We start from the raw sequence: 22,255 nt of genomic DNA, 5'->3' as shown, positions 1-22,255 counted from the left end.
TTTATCTTCCTAACAGTGGAGGAAAGAACGAAGGCAGTGCAGGGGCCTGAGAGCTGCTCTGTGAGAGGAAGGCAGGCTGCCTAGGTGGCTTTGCTCTGGCGGTACGTGACCTAGTGAGAGTTGCTTCCCTCTGGCAGCGGTGTCATCCCTCCTAGCTCCTAACAAAACCGAGTTCAAGAAACTTTTCAGCGCAGCACCAGGTGGTTAACAGCACGCTCACGCTCCCAGACGGGACCGTAAGGCAGCGTTGACCAACCACCCCATACCCCTGACCGGCCATGCCGACCCCCTCAGCGCCGGTCCCCCCCCCGCCGCCATTTTGTGAGCGCCGCGGGGAGCGGCCCGGCCCGGCCCATGGCGAGGAGCAGGGCGCTGCGGAGCGGCTGCCTGCAGCTCGCCGCCCTGCCCTGGGCGGCGTGCTGGTCAGGTGGGAAGCCGCAGCCCTTCTCCTCCTCCTGGAGAATCGCGGAGCCGCCGCCGAGGGGGTGGAGCAGCACCATGGAGGAGAAGGAGGAGGAGGACGGGGCTCTTCAGGGGCAGCGGCACGGGAGGTGAGCGCCGCGCTCCTGAGGGCGGGGGGGGAGCCGTGAGGGAGGGAGCGAGCCGGGACTCCTGTGGTCGTGTGGGGGAAGTACCTGCCCGACCCCACCTGCTCCCGGGAGGGCGGCGGAGACTAAAATTACGGTACCGGGGGCCCTCCGGGTGGGAAGGGAAAAGTTAAGGAGTCCCCGGCCATCGGAGCCTTCCTCAGCCCCGGCTCGGTGGTGGAGGAGCTGGGCAGCCCCTGAGGGGATGCTGAGGGCAGCGGCACCCCCAGTGCCTGTCCCCACCCCCGGCGGGCGCCGTCAGCGTTGAGGAAAGGGAGGCTGGAAGGAGAAAACCCCACTTCTGTTGGGATAAAAGCGACAGTGCCGTAGTTTCCCCTAAGGGGACGGTGGGATATGCTGCAGCGGCGCTCGGGAGAGGCGCGTTATATAATGGAGCAGGGCGCTCCGCGGGGCTGACGTTTTGGGAGCGTTTTCCTCGCTACAGGAGGCACGGGCAGATGTTTCTGGCCAGGGTTTTTCTTGCGTTGCATGATGTAAATGTAAAGTGGAAGGTATTAACGAAGTAACTTAGTGTAATTAGTTCAGCCATAATCTCAATGATCACTAATTATCTCTAGTGAGGATTTAGGGGAAGCATTTGTTGCATGTCTTGACTTCGTGCGGTAATGCTCATAAGCTTCAGCGGAAATGGTTTTTCTAGTGATCATTGTGATTCTTTTTTTTTTTTTTCCATTTGCAAGTTTTCAGGTTTTCTTCTAAAGGAAAGTAGGTTGTACTCATGTACTTCTGTTTTATTTTTCAAGCTACACTGACTAAAGCAACATCAAAAATTAAAGATAACAGGGAAATAAGCAGTAGCTGTTGCTTCATTTTTTTGGCAAAAGACTCTTGAAAATGGTTGTATATTTTTCTTTAATTCATAGTAGCTATTCTCTCAGTTCATAAATAAAGAAGCCTGATTCATTTTGCTGATTAAACTTTCAAGAAAACAAGAAGCATTAATAATATATATTAAAAAAAAAAAAAACAAAAACCAACAACAAATCCTGACTATTTCAAAAATTACTGCAAGGGTTGCTGCAGTAATGCCTGAAATGGTCTGAAATTGAAATATCTATTATAAAAAGATAATGGGAACTTTGAATGCCTAAAGACTGGGAAGTCCAGTCTGATTTCTGCAGTGTGATGGAGAGGATTGCTCAGGAGAGGACGAAGGGATGGAAGGGAAACTGCTCAAATACGAGTACCGGCTAATTGGGATTCAGCGTGGCCCAGATCAAGAGAGACCTGTGCCCTGTTTAAAAGGAAGTGTTCTGATATTATCGTTTTCTTCCTTTGCATAGACTAAGTAGATTGGAGGAATTACCTCAGCAGAAAAATACTATTTTGTCGGTCTTTCAGGCCCAAGATTGAGCTAGAACTGCTAATTCTCAAACCAGAAATAGCTTTTAAATTCTATCCTGCAAATAGGAAAGCGATTGTTTTACCTGTGGTGATGAAAATGCTAATGCTGCCGTATTAATTAGTGCCTTTATGTATAACACCTGCTGTGAGTTTTTTTCTTTTGGTCACATCTATAAATCCATTCCTGATTTCAATTTAATCAGTCAACTGCTGTACCTTTGTAGCTTGCAGCACATTGGCTAGTGCTGTAATCAGGGTCCTCGTTCCAATATGCTCAGAGCTGGGCTGTGGTAAATCACTTGGTCATCTTGCCTCTAAGTGCAGCTAGAGGCTTTGAATAACAAGGATTTTTCTGTAAAGCAGATGTTGTGCTTGGTTTGGAATTAACAATCACGTTATTTACTGTCTGCGTGTAATTGGCAGCTATGTAAAGAAGGTACGACTTGGGTTTGAATAGCATGCAACTGCACCCAAACAGATGCGTCTTACAAAGCCGTTCAGCAAAGAGAATTGGACGTTACCAAGTGACACCATGAAAACACTTGGCTGCCGTCGTGTCCCTATTGTGAAAAATAAGGTTTGTGTGGTGGTGTGCAAGTGAAAAGTCAGTTGGTAAGGAATAAGGCTGTGGATGCATGTCAAGAGACTTGTCTTGTGTAGGACCTGTTATCGCATTTGGAGCTGGCTGTACTATCTGCTGAGTAAGCTTTATCATAGTATTTCATTTTTTTTATTGCTTATAATGTTTGGAAATAACTTCAGTTGTTTAGGGTGAAGTCTTCCATGCTGTGGCCTGGTTTTTGAGGGAAGGTTTCATTGAGGTTCAGCTGTTTCTGATAACTTGTTATTGCCACAATAATAAGTTGTTTGTGTGTATGTATTTAGGTGTTTTTAAATTAAACGCTTTGTCTCCTGAAAACACCTACGTACTTAGGACGGTGCCTTGAAAATTAGTAGATGGCTCACATTTATGTTGGAAAGGTGCCTTGACTCATTCGTAAGGGGAAAAGAAATGAACAAACAGCTTCGACTCTTTTGCTGTTGACTAACAACTAAAGCACTTTGCATTTCATTGAGAGTACGTGGAGAGGCATCATAACCTGTAGTTGTGGGGATGGAGTAAAAGGCTGGTCGTGTATAGGAAAAGGAGTTGTCAGGAGAAATGCTGATGTGTTGTGATGGTTCTAATTTCTTTCTGTATTTGTGTTCTGTTGTGTCTGGTGTTCTGCCACTTGTAATTGCCTTTAATGGCTGTGTTCCAGTTGAAGAACGTACAGGGTGCTGTATGACACGCTTTCTGTCTTTCTAGCGTGAAGTTTTGAGGATTCAAACATCTTGTATTTGGGAAGGCTGGTTGCCTTTTAGCTTAACTCATGTGGAAGATGGTCTTTGAACAGTCACATTCAAGGAAAAACTATGTTTTTTTTCAATAAGGAAAAACTTTAATTTCCTTATATTAAATGATGTGGAAATGTTTTATTTGGATTTCAATACGTTTGAGGTCAAATGTTAGAGTTTTGTAAAAAAAAAAAAAAAAAAGTCTGGGGGAATGTGTGTGTATATATACACAAAGAATGTTATTTGGGCAAGCAAAAATTAAGCACGCGTTGAAAACGAAGTGTGAAAGATGGAAAAAAAATAACTTAGGGAAATATTTTTATATTGCAAAGAAATCACATTGGGTCTTATGTGTTTGGACTTTGAACTGAAGAGAGAGAATTAAGTAGACTAGCACTTAAATATGCACATAAACAAAAAATGCGTGGCTGTTAACTTAAAAATAAAGACTAGTTTAATGCTTGGGCGTTGCTGCACTTCCTGAATAATTGAAGCTTTGCGGGATTTTAAAGGATTATTCTTAGTGTGAGTCTAGAGAAAGTTTGCATAGCAGTTTGTTCCTTTCTGGCTTGGAGAGAAAAAGAAAATTAAAAGCCTTAGTAAATGAGTTGGAGATAGCAACTGTGGAGTTGCAGACATAAAAATGCCAGAGCTGTATATATATGAACTGCTTTGGATCCTGCTTTGCCACGTGGATCCCATGGGTGAAGGTTTTGATAGGAATTCTGGGCACTTCTGTAAGAACAGCTCTTACCTTGCCTCTGTGGCTGTGTGCCGTGAACAAAGTCAGATTTCTGCCACTGTACGTTCGTGTGGAGTCTTACTCTCAGTAAGTGTAACAGGGGAGTGTTATTTATTTGTAGTCATATCTAATTGACAGAAGATGTTAGGCAGGAGACCTCTGCCCTCAGGCCAGAGTGCAAGCTTGTCGTATTTTAAAACTTCGTTTTAGTTACAAAAACCCTGTGCTAACAGCTTCGGCGTCACAAAATAGCTTGAAATGCTAAAACCAAGATGCTCAGCCTGTTAACACGTGAGAGTGGCTAAAGCGTGCTTATAAATGCTGAACTTCAACGTTTGATTGTTTCTTCTAACAGTAAGCCCCGTCTTGGCAGCGTTTGTGTCTATGATTAACTCTATTCACGTCAGGAGGGCAACTAAAACTAATGAACTGCTCATCTGCATGAGCAGCTATTAGAGCAGGGCTGGTGCCAGAGCGCTACTGCTGGGGTCCTGGTGCTGTAGCTGGGTGGCTCCAGTTGTGAGCTTGCTCCTTGCGGGGAACTTTTTTGGAATCCCTTGCAAGTGCGAGGCACCATCCATGGAGATTATCCTTGCTGTCTGAATCCAAAGGTTGTCTGTGCTCAGCTGTGTGCATGGGTTATCTTCTGGTATTTTTTTGTTGGCTTTACAAATTGTCTTCATTTGAGTCATGATGCAGTAATTGTCCCGTGTACCACAGCACAGCTGCAACACGCAAACCTCATTTCCGTAGGTGGTCAGCCGGAGTCCTGCGGAGCCGAGCAGGTAAGAAAACTTTGAATCCCAGCTCCAGAAGTGTTTCCCGCGTTCCTCCCTATACATTGAGTAGCTGTATGAGATCGGTTGTGTGGGGAGAGGACAGTAAAGCACTCTTATGTTCTGGTGTAGGGCAGATGGATTCCTGCTTTCCTTCTGTGACTGCCTTCAGAATAGCACAGCGATACGCCGCTCTTGTGCTTAACCATAATGAGAGACCAGGCTGCGCTTTTAAACGTGAGGGCCGCGTGCCAGTTTTTGGAAATCTGGATGCAAGCCTGCAGTGAAAGATGAGGGTAGAGAAGGAGACAACTTGCTTTAATGGGGATGTAAAGGTACAGGCATTGGATGCTGGGTCTGTCAGCTCTGTTAGTACGCATGGCCCCTGTAGACAGCGACTGTCATGTAGTGTCACAAGCTAAGCAGAATATGTCTGTAGCACAAGTCTTCTGTAATACTAAATGCAAGTCCCCAGCATGTCAGGGCTGTAAAGCAGCTGTGGAGGACAGGGCCGGTTAGCCAGCTGGGCGCTGGAAGCACGGGGAGAGCTGGTATGCGTTGCCCAAGCTCCAGGAAGAGGCATCCTCCTGCAGTCCGTCTGACGTCCGCGCTTGACCACCGGGCTGAGAAATAGCTGGCCCCAGGGGCTACCATGGACCCGACTAACGCACATTTGCATTTGTGTCCAAGGACACAGCAGGGTGTAGCTGATAGGCACTTGTAATTGCTGTGGATAACTTCCTGGTGGTTTAGCACCCTCCCCAGTCCCAGCCAGCTTGTTGGTATAAGTGTTTGCATGGTTACACAGTGATCCAGGTGAAAATAAGTGCTTCTTTAGGGGATGGGCAGGTAAGGAGGGACTATCAGCTTGATCAGTTGCTTGAGTGAGTTCACCATGTGGACACACATTTGTTCTGGCAAGCCTAGGGGAGTAACAAGGACACAGGTGGGTTGGCTGGTGGTGGCGGTGTAAGTACTGCAGCTGTTATAAGATGCTTCACATTTACTTTATTTGTAACTAGAATTTCTCTCTCTGTTATGACTAAATAAACCTTTGTACTGTTGGTTCTGAAAACTAGATGGGACTGGCTAAAGATTCACCCTAATTCTGAGGGGTTTATAGAGAGCGTTATCAACTCAGTTGTTCATCTTTAACAGCACACAAAGCCGCTGTAGAGTCGGGGAGCAAAGAGGGGGCAGCTGGCAGCCTATAGCTGTGCTACAAAATGGGTGCATCCAAGGAGAGAAGAAGGCTGTACTAGCATGGATTTGGGGGGATTTTGAAAATATCATGGAGAACAGGATGCCCCACCGAATCCCAGCTGGCTGTTAAAATATCAAATAATTTGAATGAAAATTTCTGTAGTGCTTGTTCGTGCTTGTAGCTTTTAATTGGAAATCTCAAATAATAAAAGTATTTGCAGATCAGCTAGTTCCATGCTTGAGAGCTTCTTTGTGTGAAATTCTAAGACTGAAAGGGCATCTGGAATAACTGCTGTTGCAACTGGTTTGGACAGCCTGAAGTTTATAATAAAAGTTTAAATGCATTTAGAATTTTCCGGTCTCAAACTGTTCATTAATTAATGCAGACAGTTTCTGACCTGAGGGAAAAATAAAAGCACAGCCATAATTTAGCTGGCAGTGGTTTGATAGTTGGGTGTGCAGGGGGCTTTTTTCAAAAAAATTACTTGTATGCTCCCTAGTGTTTGCAAATACCTTACCTTTTAGCAGAAACCCTTTTTCTAGCTTCAAGCCAGAAGTGTGCTTTTGGCAGCTATAAAACATATGCATATTGTAAGAAAATTTGTGAGTTGTGTATCCAGTATTCAGGTATCACTTTGGGCTGCACCCTGCATCACCTAAATCCTGGATGTAGTCTATAGAGAGAGACAGCAATCAGAAATGAACCGAACTTGTTGCTTCAAAAACAGAGTAATAAGGATATTTGAAATATATGGGATGTTTGCAAGGTAGGTATGAAGTCTTCTGGATCTTGTTGGGTTCCAGTAAACCACGGTGTCATAGAAACCATTTCTTAAATTTTCTGTTATGAATTTTTCTGTTATATGTTGTTCAATAAGGACCATGTTTCTAGGTAGAAAAGGATAAATTTGTTCCCTCAGACTTTACAATTAGCGTGACTGTGTGTGTATCCTTAGTAGGAAGAATTTTATATCCATTTTGTGCGTTGAGTAGTGACTGGCAGAGACTGAATGGAAAAGGTGAAGACTTGTACGCTAGATCCTGTGTTGATGCTCTTCCACTGATGAAGTTAAAATAATGCAGTGCTGGAAGCTCTGCAGTGAGCGCTTGAAAACAGAAATTTTAATGATGGTGCTTCTTGTAAATTTTATGTATCCTGTGTTCAACCTTCTTTTTGAATAGATAAGAGGAAGTATTAAAATGTTTAGATAAACTTTTAATGATTTTCCTAAGTAAAGAAAAGACTTAGAGCCAAAATACTTGTATCTGAGTTTTCAGTTACATAAGCAATGCTAAAATAAACAATTGACCCCAAACCTACTGTCCTAAAAACTTCATCCTGTTTCCAGGAACGAACCTGTTTGCCAGAACATAAAGCAGGGGTTTTCCTTGCCATGTCCTGCCTGATCTACAACTTCACTCCTGCTTTGTGGATTCGCAGGGGCCCCTTAGCATCTGGTGCTGGAAAACCAGTTGTGTGAGCTCTGTGTTTTGATTCATGTTAGGCTTCGTCCTATTCATCAAACAGGGCTGTGCTTCCCTTCTGTCTAGTGTACCTTCTGGCACAGTGGGTTTGGCATGACTAATGGGCTCGTTCAGCAGTTCCTGGGTGTTGGTACGTTTCCTTCTCTGCCTGCAGCTGAAGCAGGAAAACATCTCCCAGCGTGGGGATGGTTGCATTGCCTCCTGGCTGAGCCCCTTTTAGAAGCGGTGGCAATCCACCTGCCCTTTTTTGTGGGTACGTCACCTCATCCCAAAGGGTCTTTTCCATACGTTAACAAATCAGTTCAGTGCTTCGAAGTAGAATAGGAGTTTTCCTCTTTATTTAAAAATGTGGAAAGTGAAGATGTCTCATAGAACCTTGTGATAAATATCCACTGAGGACGTGGCCCCTTCCTGCTGTCTCCCTCCACCCCCACCAGTGAACACAATTCTTGTCCAGTTGGGTTTTAGTACCTCCGCTGGTCATAATTTGGCTGGTGATCCAGTGCTTAAATGTAGTTTTCAAATATTATTGGAAGCTCTTTGCCAAACTATTATTTTTCTTGGGGAGGAACTCAGAAAAACTGGATGAAATATCAGCTCGTTCCTGCTGGATAGTTTTTAATATTTAAAATATAACAGCTGAATCTCCTTGTGTTCAGAGGCTTTCTTTTGCAAAAGGGGTAAGGATCTCTTTAAACTAATAACTGGTTGAGTTTTATTTTTAAGCTAATGATTGAAACATACTGGCTTTCTCAAAATGAATCTACCATTTTTTAATAAGAAAAGTCAGATTTCTTTTACTGTATTCCATAAATAGTCTTGGATATATTTTACCAGTTTAAATGAAACCGAAGTGAATCGGTGAGACTGATACTTCAAAGGAACCTGCAGTTCATCAGGAATACTTTGTCAGTTACTAGTTTGTAAATTTGTCCTTTTCTTATGCATGTAAAAGAGTTTAAAGTATTCTGTGAGTGCTGAGGTCTTTTCTCCCTTCAGTTGCTTATGGAATACTAATGAAAGTAATGTATGTGCATCATGTGGAAAATATGTTGGCAGACAGATACCTGCAGTGCCTTAAATGCTTTGGCATTGTCTTTGTTTAATCAGCAGAGTTGATCCCTACTTCCCCTAGAGGCTTATACTTTCAGAATAAGATCAAAGGTTTTTATAAAAACGTAAGCAAAGGCAGAATTCACCTATTTTAGAGATGAATGAATAGATAAACAGAAGCTTAAAAATAAAACCTTAGGCACTTTGCTCTCTAATATAAAATGGCTTGTAGGAACAATAATTACAGTAGTCATATATATTTAAAAATCAGACATCTGAGATGTTAACAGAAGAATTTCCTGGAATTAAGGACCTATCTGGTTAAACTTTTGTGATTTGTTTTCATGATGCTTTCTTGAGGAGTAGATGTTTTATGCCGTGTCTGCGTGCTTTGCTAAATTAATAAGAGGACTTGGCACTGAAGATGCTCTTTGAGGAATGCCACAATAGACATTCTTAAGTTAAAGTAACAGTTAATATATCCCTTAAAATTTTTTATTACTTCTTTCATATTCCATCCGCCTTTTTGTGCCACTGATTCTTTTAATTACCACTTATATGTGTGAAAAACAGCATGGAGCAACTTGAGTGGCTGTTCCATTGAAGGCTGGTTCCAGTAAATCTTTTATGGAATAGGGAAAACAGCTCAGGAGTATCAACAGGTACAGTTAATGTTACGATGCAGATTTTGTGTATTATTGCTAAATAGAAAAATGCTTAATGGAGCAGTTTCAGTAAAACTGCAGGGAAACTGGGCTAGAAAGTAATTTTGTGAAAACAGGATTGTGACCGAGAGTAGTACTTCTCAAACATGTCATCAGGAATGCTTTCTCAGTGTTGACTGAACATTTGTCCTGTATTCACAATTGATGTGTGTTCCCACTTGCTGTTTACTAACTGATTCCTGTGGAAGCAGCACGGAAGAGCTCTGCATTTGGAGTCAGAGCATCACCAGCAAATGCATTTGGGTTTGCCTTGGTAACACAGCTTTTCTGCGTGTAAAAGCCCAGCTGTAACGCTGCCGTAGCAACCTATTTTTTTCTGTAATTATGAACTTAGGAGCAGCACAGTGAGTTCTGCCTAGCCAGCTACTTAGAAAATACCACATTTAAGAAATAATTTCAAAGCAAACTGCGGGCTTTATTCAATTTTGTTTTCTGAAAATGTTGTATGAGTGGACTGACTTTGGTACATCAGACCTGTGCTTTGTATACGAGTATACCAGCAAGAGTTTGAATAGCTGAGTTAATGAAATGGTGGCTAGTCTAAACCGTGTGGTAGAGAACTTTCCACACGACAAAGTTGACAATTTCTAATTTTAAAAAACCTTTCTGCATCTAAGCAGCATATCATGCTGTCTGTTCATTACTAGGCATCTTCTAGTTTTTATCAGGTAGAGTTTCTAAGTACCTGAAAGTTGAGCGCTTTTTAAAATAGCAACCTGGTTTTTAAACAGGTCAGAACACTGAAATGATGAAAGTAAATACAGAAGTGGAAGCATTTCATTTTGACTGAATTGCTTCAGCAACTTTTAAAGTAAAATAGGGATATTTGTTTTCTTTACTTTGGATCTAATGAGATCAATGGCACTCCATATTCTGAAGCTGTCCAACACTGAAGTACAGTTTGGAGTAAGAGACTGACTACCGAGTTCAAAGTGTTCTAAGAAATGCCCCAAATTTGTGAGAAATCCAGAGAAATAAGCTTTTCTCAGTTATTTTCTCACTTTTTTTTTTTCATTTCAAAACAGAATTAAGAACAGACATCGCAGACATGATTTGAGATGTTCCAAGCTTCTGTGGCCTTACGCTCATGAGTTCAGTGAAATTTGTACCAAACTTGTCTTTGAAGCAGATTATTTTACTGCTACTACAATAAGCTTTACTTTGGTTTTGGATAAGATAGGAAATGGGACCAAACATCTCTTGTGTTCTGTGTTCTTGGATGTGTGTGTACATGTCATGATGCATCTTATAGGCAGAAGTAACATGTTAATGCTACACGAGACTGCTGCTCTTACTACAAAGTAAAGTCACTATATGGGCAAGTCCTAAGGTACTATATAGTTGAGTGTCTCTTGGACGTGTTTGTAGGATTGTATTACATCCGACACTAAATGTCATAAGTTCCAGGAGGAACTTAATTTACATTTTGGAAGAATAATAAGGATCCCCTCCCCCTTCAGTCTTGCAATTGGTAGATAATAGTGTTAGTATCTGAAGCTGTGCATACCAGGGAGTAAAATTCTGCCTGCACTACAAAGAGATCTCCTGTCTACTTGCCACAGCATGTTTTTGAAGTCTTTTGTGTAACAGCAACTGTTTTAAAAGCATATTTTGTTGAGGAAAAATACAGTAGATCATAAAATGAGTAGGGCAGGCTTGTTTCTAATGTGTGAGAAGGTTCAGTCTTATGAATGTTGATGTTAATCCAAGGAAAGATCGATTAATTTAAAATGTATTTTAGTTCTCCTCAAAAAGATATGGAGAAGAAAATAGAAGAGCCGTCTGCAGGCAGTCAGTACCCTAAGGAAGCGGTGAGGAAACCTCAGAATGCAGATCGAGGATCCAGGGGCAGCGATTCCTCCAGGACCTCCAGGAAAAGCTTCAGGCTGGATTACAGGTTAGAAGAAGATGTAACTAAATCAAAGAGAGGCAAAGATGGGAGATTTGTCAACCCATGGCCAACATGGAAGTCACCAACCTTGCCAGATGTTTTGAAATGGTGCCTCATGGAAAAAGATAACAGCAATGTGCCATGTTCAAAACAGGTAAGTGTTTTGTTTATTCTGTTCTCGATTTAGATTGCTCTTACCTTTGCTGTAATTGATAAAACATGACAATTTCTAACTAATGCCTTCTGGACAATTTTTGGAGACTCTCCTCAGTGTTGTTTTTCTGATTTTTGGAATTGCTTTCTTTATTCTTTTCAAAAAGTGGGATGATCCTTTCTGCCTTTTCATTTTTTTGGCTTTCAGTTAGTTCCTCAACCTTTGATTTATCCAGTTCAATTTATGTTTATGAAAACAACAAAAATGACCTCCTAGCTCAGTCATAAATTACATAAACAGGTATATTGTTTCATTTTTAATAGGTATTGCCTTATAAATTGTACAACTAACATTTATATCAGACAAAATAGATGTGGTATATCTCGTTTTAATTTTTTTTCAGACTGCCATTTAGATAATCTTTTCTTTTGTAGAAAAAAAAATATATTAAATAGTTGCTGTCTTTTACTTATGGAGTTGTTTTTCTGTTTCAGTATATCAAGAGAAAAAATGCATATATTAAAACTAATCTGAGCAAGTATTTGCACTGAAATATTAAAGGTACAGTGCCAGCTTACTGAGAAACACCATTTTTTGTTCTTTGTATATTGCTTCTGTGAAATGTGTATATAAAGAAGGTCTGAAAAAGAGGAGGTGGGAGAAGCAACCTTTGAAAGATGCTTCTTTTCCATGAAGAGTAATGGATAATGGAAAACCATTGGTTGGATGGATCCAGTTTTGACAGCATTACTTCTCAGTTTATTTTCTAATGTGTTGTCTTGTGCTGCAGAAAAGCTGTGCTAAAGGTGTACACAACCAGGGAAAGCATTTTTGAACCAACAAGAGTTAATAATGCTTTTAAGCATCCAAGAAGGCAAGTGTAAGGTATAAATCTCACAGGCAGTATTTAGCAGAGAGCTTACGTTTTCATTTTTATCTTATGTGAATTATCTGTGAAGGAAGTAATTTGATCAGCTTTACTGACAGGAAAGTTGTGTTATTTACTAACACAAGGATGAGAAATTTGGGGATTTCTTTAAGGATATGTGACACAGCATATTTAAGGGAGAATTAATCCTGGCTGTAGTTGTTCTATAGTAATAATTGACTTCAGCAAAAAAGCCCAACAAACTTATTTGGGTCTTGGGATCCCTTCCAACAATTTACCAGTTTAATTTCGGTGTTGTGCTTCTGTGCATTATCTGCACCTTGTAATAACAGCAGTTGTGTCTCAGTGTATACAGCTTTCAAGGCGGTGTGTTGCATTACAATACTTTGGCCACATTTATGTAAAATTCACAACCGGGCTTTTCCCAATTGCCTTTGACTGCTGCCCTATTCTGTGTGCGTACAGTGGCTCTAATCATTGCTGCAGATCTTGTCAGCGCTGGTCAGAAACTGGTTAGTGACTGAGCTACCTAGAAGGCAGCGCTCGGGTGTAGTGCAGACAGCAGAACATACAGCTTTGATGGCAGTGGAGAACTGCAGTGCTCCTCTTTAATTTACTGGTTATCCCTGCAATAAACGATGATTACAAAGAAATCTGCACTCTACCAGTTGTAAAGTGTTCTCTCTTTGACCCAGCTGGAATTCATTTTGGACTAATTTTATTGCTTTGCATCTGAAATTGTTGAATTAAGTACCTGCAATTATTCAGTAGCTCGGTGAAGTAAATCAGAAACAGAAGAACCTAGATAGGGATCAATGAAATGCACTTCTTGGGTCCTCAGCCATTTCGATGCTTGTTCCAGTTACGTTTGTTCCACACCTAAATCAAGCTGTGAAGTATTTCTGAGCTTGTTTAAAATTCAAACTAAGGGCTCCATACTTTATTTAGCACTGGTAGATAACATATCCTTAGAAGAGATTCCTGCTCCAGTTTCCGCTTTTGAGTGTGCTGCTGTACTGGGCAGGTTCAGTTTATCTGTACCAAATGCTTTGCATATGTTTCTTCAAAAAAATAATAAAAAAAATTATCCAGGTACTTCAGTGGGTAAAAGCTATATGTATTATAATCGTGTCTTCACAACAAGCCTCTGTTATTATCTGGAATACATAAACTTTTTGTACTTTTATTACAGGTTTTATTAAAAGCTTTTTTTTTCAGTGCCATTGAAGTGCCTTTTAAGTATTAGCTGTTGGATCAACAACGGAGAATGTTCTTATTTCTGTAAAAATCCAGTGGTATTCCAGCATGAATTAAGCGCCAAAAATCCTAAGCTAATTAGCAAGTTCTACCAAAGCCAGTCATGTGTTTCTCCTTCCTTTGCATTAGGTAGGAAAGAACTGGGGGTGGGGGACACAACATGACACAGTAGGGAAAGTTTTTGTATTTTACCAGTGATCCAGTGATAAAGACAAGACAGCATTAGACACGTTTTCCAGGTTTTCTTCTGTTGGTAGCAGATTTGAAATTGATGTCATTTCAAAACTGTTATAATTCTTGTGGTGTTAATGTTTCTGGTCAGTCTGACAGAGAACAAAATGTACTATAGCAGGCTAAAGATTCTATAAGATTATGTATTTTGTTTGTTATCCCGTTGTACAATTTTTAAGAATTTCATACGAAGTATACTGCCAGTAGAACTTGTGGTTTAGTTTAAGATATTCTAATTTGAGTAGCGAGTGCTCACTGCTTTAAAAGTAGGCTTTCAATCCAGGTTTTAAACCAAGAAAGTCTTCAGTTATCAGGGAACAGGTGTGGTTTTTTGTTTGTTTCCTCTTTTTAGGAACAAACCCTGAAAATGCTCCTTTTTTTTTTCCTATGACTGATCTTAAGGATGTGGTCCATGTTGTTCACCGTTTCTCAGTGAAACATACGCTGTATCTCAGTGAACACATGCTAAATATGTAATCTCATTGACTGAACTGTCACGTGGCAATTAATTTTACTACCTGTCCCCTTTGCCACCAGTTGAAGCTGAAGCTGGCCCTGAGGAGACTTGTTGGGTCTTGGAACTGAGTCTCATCTTCCTTTCTTCAGGATGAGTGAGAAATCATTGGACATAAGCAGCTCCTTGCTTAGTATAAACACTCTCTCAGGCACTACTAGTACTGACCAGAGAATTTTGTTTGACATAAATAGTGTAGCCAATAAGTAGAATGACTTCTTTTACTCATCTAATGCAAAAGCCAAGCAGTTGCCTTCTTATGTGAAACAGAATGATTGAGCTGTCTTCTTACCTGAAATGGCAGAATTTATTTTTTTCCTAAGAGTTTATGTCCTTTGTGGGCATAGTTGTGACACAGAAGTGTGAGGACGCAGTGAACTTGTCTGACCTTCAGTGCAAAATGATTTGTAGTCCCACTTTAAAAACAAGTACTTGAAAAGAATGCTTTCCATAAAAAATGCCCTTACTGACATAAAATGCATTATGAAAATTATTAAATTTCATATATGGGTTTAATTTCCTTGATATAATCTGATTTATTGATTTAACCACATAATTTCGTGGGTTGACCTGATTTCCATTCTTGAGTATTATGGTGCTGCTGTGTACTTAGAATGAAATAGAAACATCACTTTCTTATTTTTTTTTCCTAGAGAAGTAACAGCTTTTCTCAGTCTACTAATCATACTTTGTTTATTGTTGTATGAATTAAATGATTGTATTGCACTAACCATGCCGCTTTAGAGGTTCTATATACAGTAAATATATGCCTCTTTTTTTTGGAGACAGTAATGAAACTTTTTCCAGGAGACCCATGTCTTGTCCATTAGCTCTCAGAAAAAGCAATTTCATGAATATTTTATTACTTACAGTAAGATTTCAGTATCCACCCCGACATATGCCCTCGAAATCAATAAAATATTGCAGAGTAAGTAACTTCCCTGAAGCTACCAGGGCTATTTTAGCAAAGGAAATCCTAGACTCCTAAACTGTCACAGCATCAGCTGGGCTTTCAAGGGAGCGGGAGGCTGGCTCTGTGTGAGCTATCTGATAATGTTTATCTGCTATGCTGGAGGCAGAGAATGAAAGCAACGACCGTGACAGGGAGAATGTGAGTAGGAACCGGAAGTGTTGGGACATGAGCGATTAGAAGGGAGAGGAGAGTTGTCAAAAGTCACCTAACACAGGAAAACTCCATTCAAATAATGTGAGGAGTGCAGACCAGAACTATTTGGGAGGAGAGCTGTAGCAATCATAAGACAGAGATGGAGATGGTCAGGAGCTCTGAGAGGACTTCTTTTTTTAATAGAAAACCCCCTATTTACTACAAATAAAGCTTTTTCTGTTCACGTTTCAACCAAACTGCAGTGAAGAACATAACTTCTGTTCAAAAAGAGAGAATGGAGTGGTGGTTTGATGATCAGTTTCAGTAGATAGCATACAGCCACGGCCTCCTTTGTGCTGAATACAGCACTCTTGAGGCTGAGCAGAGTCAAATTTGGAAGCTGACCATGCTGAAAGCTTTTTTTTTCCTCCTCTGGATTAATATTCAGCTGAATCAGTTCTCTGAGGTGTCAGATCTGAGAACTGTGTAAGCATTCCTGCTGGAACAAGAGGGCAGGCGGGGGAAGGTTTCGTTAACTTTGTTACACGGGAGTATGGGTTTTGGTTGATGTAAGTCATTCACAGGACTGCATCCTGAACCTACAGGCAGATCGGTACAGTGATTTATTCAGTAATAATTAAACTTTAATTACTTAGAAGATTTCAATAAAACTCCTTGAAAAGCATAGCTAAGTGCCTAAAGGACCATCTTAAACATGAGACCTGAGTTTTTGTGCTGTGCTAATATTCAGTGAATTGCTGGCAGGTGTGATGAGAGACGTGTAAAAGCCAACAGTACCAGGTGAGGATAACCTCCAGGTGGTCCTTCTATATATAGTGGAGAGAGAGGGTCTGCTACAGGCTGGTAGAACAGAGCTTTGGCAAATATTTTTGGGAACGTTGTATTCTTTTATCCCTGGGTTTGTGACTTATTTGTGCTAGGGCTTGGGGAGGCATCGCTTAGTCGCACAAGCTGAACTAGAGCATGTCACAGTAACAGGGTACATACTCCTTTCCAGGTCAGGAAGACCAAGCAGTGTGAGGCCTGTCTCAGATGGCTGTTAATGCCTTGCAGGGTTTTCACTGTAATGCTTTCAAATATGATTTCTCTTGGTAGGTCTCTTGGCTTGATGAAATACTCTTGAGCTCTCTCCTCTCTCTTGCGAGAGAAGTGAAAATGTGACAAAATCAAAGGTGATTTTAGGAGGAAGCTGCTGGGAAAACAGCCATTATAGAGGCATCTGTATTGCAGTTGTTAGGTTGCTTAAAATATAAACAAAAAGAGTCTTGACTGTAATGATTTGTGCCTTATATGAAGTTTTTATTCCACAGCCAACTACATTTTCAGATATCTCATGCATATTGTATTCTTTTTTGCTAGGAACTTGATAAAGAGCTTCCAGTTTTAAAACCGTACTTTGTTCAAAACCCGGAACTTGTTGGAAAGATCGGAACTGGTATGCGAGTGACGTGGCTGGGACACGCCTCAGTTATGGTGGAAATGGATGAAATCGTATTTCTTACTGACCCAATCTTCAGCCAGCGGGCTTCCCCGGTGCAGCTGATGGGTCCCAAGCGCTTCCGAGGACCTCCGTGCACAGTTGACCAGCTCCCCAAAATCGATGCGGTTGTGATCAGCCACACCCATTACGATCATTTGGACTACAACAGTGTAAAAAGTTTAAATGAGCGCTTCGGCAGCGAGCTGCGCTGGTTCGTGCCTCTAGGGCTATTAGACTGGATGCAGCGATGCGGCTGTGAGAATGTGATTGAACTGGACTGGTGGGAAGAGAACTGTGTCCCTGGCCACGATGCGGTAACTTTTGTCTTTACCCCTTCGCAACATTGGTGCAAAAGGACTGTGACAGATGACAACAAGGTTCTCTGGGGCAGCTGGTCTGTCTTGGGACCTTGGAATAGATTTTTCTTTTCAGGAGACACCGGATACTGTGTTGCTTTTGAACAGATAGGTAAAAGGTTTGGACCTTTCGATCTCGCAGCCATCCCCATTGGAGCTTATGAGCCAAGGTATGAAAATCTACGTTTGATCAAAAAAAAAAAAAACACCAAAAAAAAAACACAAAAAAAAACCCCCTGACATCCCCTTCCAAAACCAACAAAACCAACCAGGCAATCAGAAGATGGAGTTAAAATGTCTAGTTTGCTTGCCTGTGTATGTGTGGTGTTCTCAGAGGTTTTATTCTTCAGTATTAAGTACAGCAAGGGTAAATCAGCTGACTTTCTTCCATGAAAAATGTTGAGTAAAAATCTGGAATTACTTTGTGGCTTTTTCTCTTAAATAGCATCGCATAACCCACATCATTTAGATGCATGCAGCTTGCTGCATTTTTCCCTTGCTTCAGTCCTTATGCTGCTTTTGCAATTTACCTGGAGACAGAGATTAATCTGTTGTATTATGAGACCTATTTGTTCAGGAATCTGTATCCTACTTACCATGGGGTATCTAGACTTTTTGGTGATAACATTCATACATTCATACAGTGCTGGAAGCAAAGCATGTATAGGCTGGGAAAGGAAGATAGGAGTCAGAACAACGTGGTAAATATCTGGTATTTTTTTTCAAAAATTGCCAGATTCTCTCCTCTGCTTTACTACCATTTGCTTCAGTTGTCTTCTGAAGCACAGACTTTTTGATAAGCAATACTGGAATTAAATTAAATAGAATTTAAATCTATTGTTTTACTACATCCAGGTACCAATAATATGTACTAATACTATTAAAAATATAGGGAAGAAGAAAAAATTGACAAGGGGAATAAAACACATGAGCTGCTGTTCTGTGGGTAGGTTGGTATATTCTAGTTTGTCGATTTTGAGTTCTCTGTATATTCTTTAGGCATGTATACTCTATAACTTTTTGATTAGGCAAGTGTATATCTTTTAAGACTCCTTGCAACTTAATGCAAGTAAAAAAGAAATCTGGCACTTAATTATGTGACACAAAAAATGTACTTTGTGTTTTGGTAGGTGGTTTATGAAACACCAGCATGTGGATCCTGAAGAAGCCGTAAGAATCCATATTGATGTTCAAGCAAAGAAGTCTGTAGCAATTCATTGGGGAACCTTTGCTTTAGCAAATGAGGTACATTTGGGCACTGTATATGAGTTCAGATTACCTGAGTACACAGTCATTAATGAAACATTGTTCATGCAGTTTACGTCTACAGATATGTAGCATATATTTAAAATGTGACATTATGTAAGTGAAAAGTTTTCCTATAGGTACTGCAGTTAAAACGGTTCCTACCTTTTCATAACTGCATAACATATTTCCATGGTTAAAATTAATTTCAAAGTACAGAGTTACTGAAACATCTGGAGATTTATTAGCATTCTGTAACTTTAGCAAAAAATATTTTTTAAAGTTGAATTTCTTTCTGATGGAAAAGCCCATGAGACAGAGGAACACATTGGGAACCTTGCGCTAAGCAGCATATTTAAAGTTCCTTCTTTGTTGTCAAAGGAACCAGATGCACAGAAATAGTTAGAACTGTAGTCCTGCTGATTTAGAGAAAGTAAATATAGGTAGTAGATCTGTCCAGTAGAGCACACTTGCACACTTTTTTTTATTTGCCCACCTTCCTGCTTTGTATATGGTATAAGGTTAGGAAGTAAACACTAAAATGTAAAACATACGGGGCAGAGAAAGACTGAAGTAGCCGAGAAAATTACACTTTTGTCAAGCATTTCAATAACTTCACGTGTGCCCTAAAGTCTGAACCTTTAAGTTTTAATCAATCAATAGATTGATTCTTACAACAGCTCCTCTTTCCTTTCATCTGAAAACAAGAAAGAAATTAATTCAGTATAGAAGCCTACAACTCTTTGGTTCTAAGCATTCCCTATGGAAAATAAAGTAGATATGATAGTGCATTACCAGTAATTTTAGAATATGAAGGCAGAAAACAAACAGCAAATAAATTCTGAAGAAATAGGATGATTGTATGGAGGTTTAAATAACTAGAACGTAGCCTGTAGTGTGAATAATGAACGTGGTAGGTAGGGACATCTGTGCAGTAATAAAGTAAACCCAGCAGTGCATCACTTGGAAACCATAAGCACTGAGTGCCCTTAGTTCAATACAGTATTTAGTAATCATGTCCGTCTAGTAAAGAAATTGAATGCTATTTTTGATTCATAGATAAACATCAGCTTCTTTTACTGGCAAAAAATATGGAAAAAATCGGTTATCCTGCATTGTTGCTGATTTTTTCCCCCTGCCCGTGTCCCCAGTTCTAATAAGCAGGTACCTGGTTACCTTAACAGTGACCAAAAACTATAGTGAAAGGGAAGCATCTACACATACTTTGCACCTGGTCTGGTAGCTGTTTTTCAACTTCCTTTGCAACATTTGCACCAGGTTATCATAGTAACTTTGTTCTGAAGCTGTTAAGTATGTTCACCTGACACGCAATGGTTTCTTAGTTAAAACATTTTCTATCCATGATACTTGTAACAAGCTGTATCACTAACACTTGAGATACAAATTAATTATTTAGCAAAAAAACTGGGTGATTCTCCCTTATGATGCCTTTTTTGAAATATAGCAAATACCATGAAGTAATTTCAGAGGAACAATATTGGGAACAAAATTGAAATGGCACTAGTTCTTACACAATAAAACTGACAAGTTTGTTTTACTAATGCAAGAAAGCGCCATCTACTGCCAGTTAATACTTCTTCCTCTGTGCTAAGAATAACTAATGACCATGTTTCTGCTTTTAAGAGATTTAATTACACTGAAGAAGGCTGAATTTTGGATAAGTTGCGTCTTACTAGTTACTTGAAGAGTGTAAATCAGTATTCTTACTGTTTAAAAATTAAAAATTACACCAAATATTTTTGTTCGATTTCACAAATACATTCCCTGCTTTTTTGGGTAATATTTAAAATGTAAACCAGTCTTTTAGAGCAGTGATACTTTTTTCTTTTTTTCCCATTATGTGCTTCAATTGTTGTTTTTTTTCCTCATATTGTTCTTACTTTTCCAGTATTACTTGGATCCTCCAGTTAAACTGAATGAAGCTCTTGAAAGATACGGCTTGAAAAAGGAAGACTTCTTTGTGTTAAGCCAGGGAGAATCACGGGACTTGAGCACAAATGATGGGTCTGAATAATGAACCAGTAACAGTTCCTCGTAAGCCTTGTTTGATTTGAACTAGAAATTTAATATCACAAATGTTAATTTGGTGTACTTACAAAGCAGATCGAGTGAATTTGAGTTCTAGATTTCAGGTTTGTCAGCTTCATAACTAAAGCTTGCATATAAAGTTCATTTTATGGTTACACATTTTTGTTTTCCTGTTAAATTGATTTTACTAGTTAAATTGTTTACAAATGTTGAGAGGTGATCTAAACACTGGTTAACATACAAGGTATTGTCTGGGCATAACTTGGAGTTTCAGTCTTATGTTTATCACTGATGTATGCTGTACAGTTTTTTTTTTTTCAACTCTTCATCTTACCTATAACAGCAATAATAGCCTCAGAGCAGGATGTAGTCTTATAATTAATGGCTGACTTGAATTATTCATTGTCAAAGTGTCATCTCCCACTTGTTAGTCCTTAATTTTAAAATTACGCCCTGTTTTTTTGATAGCTTCACTCTGTGTTATGTGGGGAGTCTCCCAGTACAGCTGTGTTGGTAAAGCACAAGCACAGTAAAATAATTATTTTAATGAGTGCTTCTACACTTTCATTTACTGAGGAACCACAAAAGCTGAATTTTAAAATGATTTAAAGAACTGTGCCTTTAAGAGAGAGAGCACTTAATAATGCAACATTAATGTGTAAATACTTACTGGTGGCCAGAATATCTGCACCCTGATACTGTTTTGTCAGTGTCTTTAAGTTAGGCCTGAATGTGTCTAAAGTAACTTTTTTGTCACATGCAGCACATGAGATGGAAGAGTCCCGTAATGGCGCTTGTCTTTGCATTGACTCAGCCTATTATTAAGTACTTTTTTAAAGTGAAAAGTCTGAAGCAAGGGCTGTGGTAATTTTTCCTTATAGCTTCCCTATAATTTTAAAGTTGAATAAGAGACTACAAAATTACTTACTATTGTAATACTTGGCTAAATGTATCTGTATCAAATTGCCATGCTCCTTTACAGAATTAAAGCCTATTGTTGCCAAAAAATAAAAAGGTTGTTATTCGCCTTCGTAATTCATTGGAAAATATCATTTGTTCATGATTTTTCTCATCTATGGGATATATGGGTCTTTTTTTTTTTTTGCTCTTGTGCATTAAATTTTGTGTTCATACTCCATGAAGATCAATTCAAAAAAAAAAAGGTAAATTATTACCCCATGATTTAAAGACATTAACTTCCAGCAACAAATTAAAACCAGTCAATGAGATTTCATGCTAGGAGCAAACTGAAGTGATCTCTGATTGTTAACAGTTAGCCTTTTTAAACCCTGTGCTGAGAAGTCCTAGAAGTCTTAAAAAATTTAATGCCAACAAAGAACAGCAGAAGGAGGCAAAGATCAGTTAGTCCAAGTTCATTGTGAGGAAGGGTTCTGGAACAGATGATTAAATTATGTGTAAGAAAAAGTAGCTCATATTCCTGTAGTGAAATTCACGTCTAACAAAAAACAGTATTTCTTTATTTGAAAAGATATTTCTTCTAGGAATGTTATCACCGGAACATATAGATGTAATCACCAGAATATATTCAAAACTGGTTTAAAACTACTGCTGTTAGTTCGATGTTGATTTAGGGGAGGACGTTTCAGATGGCATCTGTGTTGGGCCTTGTATTTAAATAACGGCTTCAGTAATGATTTGGGTAATGTAATGTATGTTACACGTAATATTGTGGAGGAGACAAAGCTGAAGGATGTTATGAGTGCTTTGAAGGACACAGTTAAAACTCAAGTTGTTTTTTCAGTTTTCAAAATCAATACTGTATTTTGTA

At 39.6% G+C, this 22,255-nt stretch overlaps 1 protein-coding gene across 1 annotated transcript; it reads left to right on the top strand.

The window, feature by feature from the left end:
- Window positions 1-327: 327 nt before the first annotated feature.
- Window positions 328-21,497, top strand: NAPEPLD (N-acyl phosphatidylethanolamine phospholipase D). The gene is made up of 5 exons (XM_035549561.2): window positions 328-551; window positions 11,016-11,319; window positions 16,696-17,342; window positions 18,303-18,417; window positions 20,327-21,497. The coding sequence occupies exons 1-5, from the start codon at window positions 355-357 to the stop codon at window positions 20,450-20,452; spliced, it is 1,389 nt and encodes a 462-aa protein (XP_035405454.1). The 5' UTR covers window positions 328-354; the 3' UTR covers window positions 20,453-21,497.
- Window positions 21,498-22,255: the final 758 nt, after the last annotated feature.

Source organism: Cygnus atratus, chromosome 1 (assembly GCF_013377495.2).
Source record: "Cygnus atratus isolate AKBS03 ecotype Queensland, Australia chromosome 1, CAtr_DNAZoo_HiC_assembly, whole genome shotgun sequence".
In the NCBI taxonomy this organism is placed as follows: domain Eukaryota; kingdom Metazoa; phylum Chordata; class Aves; order Anseriformes; family Anatidae; genus Cygnus; species Cygnus atratus.
The sequence above is the reverse complement of the archived record's forward strand: the minus strand, read 5'-3'. Positions and strand labels throughout refer to the sequence as shown.